This window comes from Tachypleus tridentatus, chromosome 1 (genome assembly GCF_004210375.1).
Source record: "Tachypleus tridentatus isolate NWPU-2018 chromosome 1, ASM421037v1, whole genome shotgun sequence".
NCBI classification, from domain to species: Eukaryota; Metazoa; Arthropoda; class Merostomata; order Xiphosura; family Limulidae; genus Tachypleus; species Tachypleus tridentatus.
Genome location: NC_134825.1, coordinates 61,854,705 through 61,860,176, shown reverse-complemented (window position 1 = coordinate 61,860,176; position 5,472 = coordinate 61,854,705). Strand labels below are relative to the sequence as shown.

The 5,472-nt window shown below is 31.8% G+C and overlaps 1 protein-coding gene across 1 annotated transcript; it reads left to right on the top strand.

Annotated features, from left to right (window-relative positions):
• Positions 1-1,131: 1,131 nt before the first annotated feature.
• LOC143249911 (uncharacterized) lies at positions 1,132-3,767 on the top strand. The gene is made up of 3 exons (XM_076500554.1): positions 1,132-1,201; positions 2,256-2,707; positions 3,163-3,767. Exon 2 carries the CDS (start codon positions 2,263-2,265, stop codon positions 2,671-2,673), a length of 411 nt encoding a protein of 136 aa, XP_076356669.1. The 5' UTR covers positions 1,132-1,201; positions 2,256-2,262; the 3' UTR covers positions 2,674-2,707; positions 3,163-3,767.
• Positions 3,768-5,472: the final 1,705 nt, after the last annotated feature.

Here is a 5,472-nt window from a genome sequence, read left to right as displayed (position 1 = left end):
TATTAAATTTAAGTTAATTACAAAGTTTGAGAAACCTTGAACGATTAGGAAACGAGTTTTAAAAATATGTTAGGGAATTTGTAAGAGAAGGCAGTGAGTTTTAGATAACTTCTCAATAAGAGAAAGGGTTTCAGGATGAAGTGAATTTGAAATAAGAGGACATTATAAATGAAAAAAAAAAACGTTCATAATAAAGAGAATTTTGTTCTACCTGAAACACATCTGTGTGGTGTGTTTTACTATGATGTTTTATCTTACAGAGGCTTAACCAACTGATCCCATTTTATATTTACATATAGTTATTCATAAGTTATTTATGAAATACCCATTGTGGTTGTAGGGACCGACTGTTTGTACGAAACACAGTATTTTGATAATATACTTGTAAGAAACGCTGTAAACCAAAATATATGTGCGTGTGAAAATCTTTCAGTTTTAAAACATAAATCATATAACACTATTTGCACCGTAAAATTGTTAAAGAATAGAACATTATATTAAGAAGGTTACTAACGAGGACTTTCTCTTTCTCTCTGTCTTTCTAAATAAGTCTTATGAGTGTTAATAAACAATGAAATCACAATATTTGTTTAATATCTTTCGTACAGTGATTTTTAAATGCAAAACAGCACCGTTAAGTATTATTTATTAGATATTGTTACGTCGCCGATGTTCTAGCTTCCGCCATCAGAAACAAAGATCTAAACATAGAAGACTGTTTTGAGGTCTGAAAGGGAGGTATTTCAGTTACCCGGAAAAAGTTGTAAACCTTGGCTTGTGATAGTTTAGGGTGTACAGAAGAAACGCCTTCATGACGAAACATAGAGACCTCCCTCGTTCCTGAGAGACACTTTCTAAATTCCTATGTTGTTGTGTTTTGTATCCGGGATTTTCTATTGCTGACCTATTTGACATCAACGTAAGAAATGACGTCAAAAACAGAATTTTTTTTTTTTAGGTTTCAACCAATAAATTATTGTTATTTTATAAGAAGAGAAATTTCATTTGTGGGTTAGCCAGTGGGTACGTCTGAATAGAGGAAGATAATTTTGAAGCACTTGTGATGGCCCCGCCCCGTCGGTGCCGGGTTGACTGATATTAGGTTTTTCTTCAAAGTATAAAAGCTACACTAATCATTAGTGGGATCGAATCTCACTAGAAGAACTAGGACTAAAAGATTCTTGCATTTTTTACGCAATCGGTGAGTCAACTTCTTATATATTTACTGAAAGCCTAATAATATAATTAAAATTACGTATTGTTTCAGTTTGATTTACAGGCCGCATAACAGAGAAAATTAAGCTTGTAATTTCATTTGATGTCTAGAAACATGACAACACTAGTAGTAACCCCAAAACGTATTGTTTGAATAGCAATGGTTGAACTTCACTTATAACACGACGATTACAGTAATGAATTCTTGTGGTATAACATTTCATATTAAAGAAAATCAGTTTTAATGAAATACTTATATATTTTCATGTCACTCAAACGACTTCTATCAAATACTTCTGAGAGTCACTTATACAGTCGGTTTTACCAAGTGTGATGTGCACATTCACACACTGAGTTATAAAAATCCTCAATAACAAACAATGAAATATATATCCAAAAACGGCTGGTATGGATAGAGAAAACTCTAAGTAGAGTAGCGAACAACGTTTCGACCTTCTTCGCTCCTCTACTTAGAGTTTTCTCTTCTCATACCAGCCGTTTTTACATGTATTTTCCTCTACAAGTGGGTTTTCTCGTCATCACGGAAACAATGAATTAAAGCAGTGATTATTATACTTGAAACATATGTTTATAAGCCAGATTTTGCATTATTTCACTGCAAAACAGTATATTTAACATTAAAACGCATATATATAATTTAAAAGTTTTTTCTTATCTTTCCACCTATATGTTCTACATGTCCTACAACAAACTACCTTCACCACTAATTACAAGTTTCCTTTTACTAATATTATTACCTAAAATAAACTGACTGTCTCATATCTTTCAAATTTATTACCGAGAATCGACCAGATGTAATTGAAACTACTCAACATACATTCTTTGAGTTAACCCCTACATCGTTGACCTAATTTATGGGTATTTAAAATAAGGTGACACAACTGATCCAAATGCTTTTACGAATTTAAGAAAAATCAAAAGAAAATTTAAACTACAAAGCTTTGACGTTTCAACTTTTTCGTAAAATTCTGTAACGCGTCCAAACACTCGACTTATAGAATATTTCTTAAATTTTTTAGTTGAACAATGCTGAGCAAGAAGATCTTAACAGTGTTATTTGTAGCTAGCTGTCTCGTGGCTTCTTTGGATGCTGTCGCTGATCCCTCCCTCGACCAGCTCCAGCATTTTGAGAATCGACAGATTAGTTCTCCAGATATTGCTGCTACTGCTCGATTAGGTGGACTAGATTCTTTGTTAAACACAGGGAGCTTGGGTGCTCTATTAACAGGGTTGCAACCACTTCTAACAGCTTTAGTCCCCATTCTTATCATCTTTAGCTTGGGATCTCTTCTGTTTCCCCTCTTTAGCGTTGGTGTCTTCCGTGAAAATTTTGGTAGAGTTTTAAACGACGTGAATCCACTTCTCAAGAACAGTATAACCAACGTTTTTGAAAAAGTCAGCAGAGCACTGGAAAATGCTGAGAGAAAATATAACTAATTTTTACAAAGTGAAGCCTCATATACTTTTGCTGGTGAGTTTATTGTTTTGCTAACCTTGTAAAATAAATATAAAAAATCCATAAACTGTTTACGTAGTTCAATAAAACCTCATCAAAAGAAACTTCAACTGTTTCATAAAAAACTATCCAATTGGGTTGTTTTAAAAATTGTAATTTTAAAAAAGCATAAAAACAATATATTCCAAAAATCTTAAATGAGAAAATTATCATATTTTTTATATACAGTTGTGATAGCAGTTTTCCTAATAATATTTTAATAATGTATTTTCGAGACGATATTAGTATATTGTAATCTAGTTGGTGTAAGGATACTTCGCAATTTACTAGGAATGTTTAGTTTGTTATTTTAAATAAAAGACATTCATATATATATATGCGGAATCGATGATGAAATAATATGATTCAAAATTCAGTTTGGAAAAGGTATATAAATTCCATCTAATAAAACAATTACTTGTCTGTTTCAGAAACTTCAACCTAAGTCACAAAATGTGTGACGTTCCAAAATCAGAAGCTCAACAAAGGCAATAGTGGACCCATAGATAAATATCCTGCAAATAAAGTGTCTAGCAGGCTAGAACACGAAGGATTAACTTCTATTATATTAGTAACAAAGATGTTTTATTTGGGCTGCCATATATTCTTAAAAATATGCTAATATTCTTTTTTCTTTAGAACTAAATGTTTTTGAGTTGTTTCAGAATTCAAACTTAAAGTTTCAAAACATCTCAGGCGGTAAATTGGAATTAAAGTTTTAAACTTCTAAAAGTTTATCGTATCATAGTAACAACAACAAAATTTGAAGCAAATATTCATAACGTTTTAAAACCTTTGTTCATTAAGCTTTTTCTTATCAGACAATGTCAGGTTAATTTGGTAAATGCTATTTGTTTAGAGGTTTTATTTTATTTTCCTGGCATAGCAATATTTAATTCTTGCAGTTTTTTTTTTTAAATTAGGAAACTCTAGGAATTGTAATCACTTTCTTGTGTAATTCATCACAGGTTGTGTATTTAACACATCCTATGAATCATAATGTTCGACAAACCTATTTATTACTGTATTTATTAATGCTGCAAGTATGTTGAATAAAATTATTTTATTATGAACTTACAAGTCTCTTTTTTATTTATTTTATTTCAAAGCTACCAAAAAAGCTTCAGCAAAAATATTTTCGATAATTTACAAAATTAGTAATGGACATAGTTAATGATAATAAAATTATAAAAACTAATAACCATATTAATTTTTACTCTAAGAACTCTGATTTGTAAATTACTTAAAGAAAACTCGTAATAATTACAGTTTATTTTGAACATCTGGTTTATGTGACGTCGACATCCGTGTTTCATCACATTCATTAACCATATCCTTTATTTTCCTTAAGAAGAACAGTGAATTTGAATTTCGGAACCCTTTTATAAACCATTGCAACTTTTGTGTACGATCTTGTGCGCTAATTTCTTAACAAGAAGTCATTGTTAAATGTGTATGTACAGCGCTTAGACAATGGTGTGTCTAACATCTCTCAGCTCTCTCTCTCTCCAGTTGTTTGGGCATATAAATTTTTGTATACCCGGGAGGGTCAGGTACACCAGACCTCTTCCTTCTTCATTTTCATTGTTAGGGTGGGCTGCTTGGTGTATTTAAATTTAATACATGAGGGCCAGAGTGATGAACATTACTCAGGCCATTTTCAGAGCAATGTCCATCTATATTGTACTTTCAGATTCAAAGTCTAGATCATAGGCGGCCTATTTTATTTTGGCACAAATTTATTATTTTTATAAAACTATATACATATATATTATTTTTTATTTCTTTTATTGCTTTTTTATATTGATTTTATTATTATTGTTTTTTATTTAATTTTCACTTAATGATCTAATGTATAAATTTATCAGGGAGCGGTGTTTAGGACTCTCTTCATCATATATGCAATACCTGTCTAGTTTGCATAACAGTTCATTTTTTCTCCAATATTTATCGAAATATTTTATTGTACTATGTAGAAATCTATCTGGTATTGTTTATGTATTTGAGTATTTGTGCATGAACTTTGAGGAAGTGGTTTTAGGTACACTGTATGCTGTCGTAATTAATGTATTTTCTAATAATTGTAGTTTGGATTGCAGTTGCTTTTTTCTTACGTTAATCCATGCAGGAGCTGCATAATCTATAACAGGTCTTCTGTGTGTTTTATATATCTTAAGGATGCTTTCAGGTGTTGTACCATAGTTTTTACCAGTTAGACTCCTGGCATAGTTTATTCTTTTGCAGATGTAGCAGTTTGGAGGCGTTTCCCATTCATATAAATTTGGGGTTGAACTTTTTGATATTTCGTAGATTTTGAAAATATCACTAATTGTGTCTTTGCTGTGTTTATTTTGATTTTATATTTTTGTCAGTATTCACTTATTCTGTTTAGTTGCGGTTGTATGTTAGTGGCTGCTATTTCTGGTGTTATGGCACTTTTCTAAATTGCATCATCAGCAGCAAACTGTGACACGTATCCATGGTTTGGGTCTTTAAGTGGCATATTATTCACATACATGATGAAGAGAATAGAACTAACCACACCTCCTTGAGGGACGCCAGCTTCTGGAGTGAAGAACTCAGATAAAGTTTCCTCGGTGTTTACTCTGCATTTTCTATTTCCCAAAAGCTAGATAACCAGCGAATAATTCCACGCGATACTCCCATTTCATTCATACGGAACCGGAGACCATTGTGCCATACAGTGTCAAATGCTTTCTCGATATCGAGGAAGCAAGCGA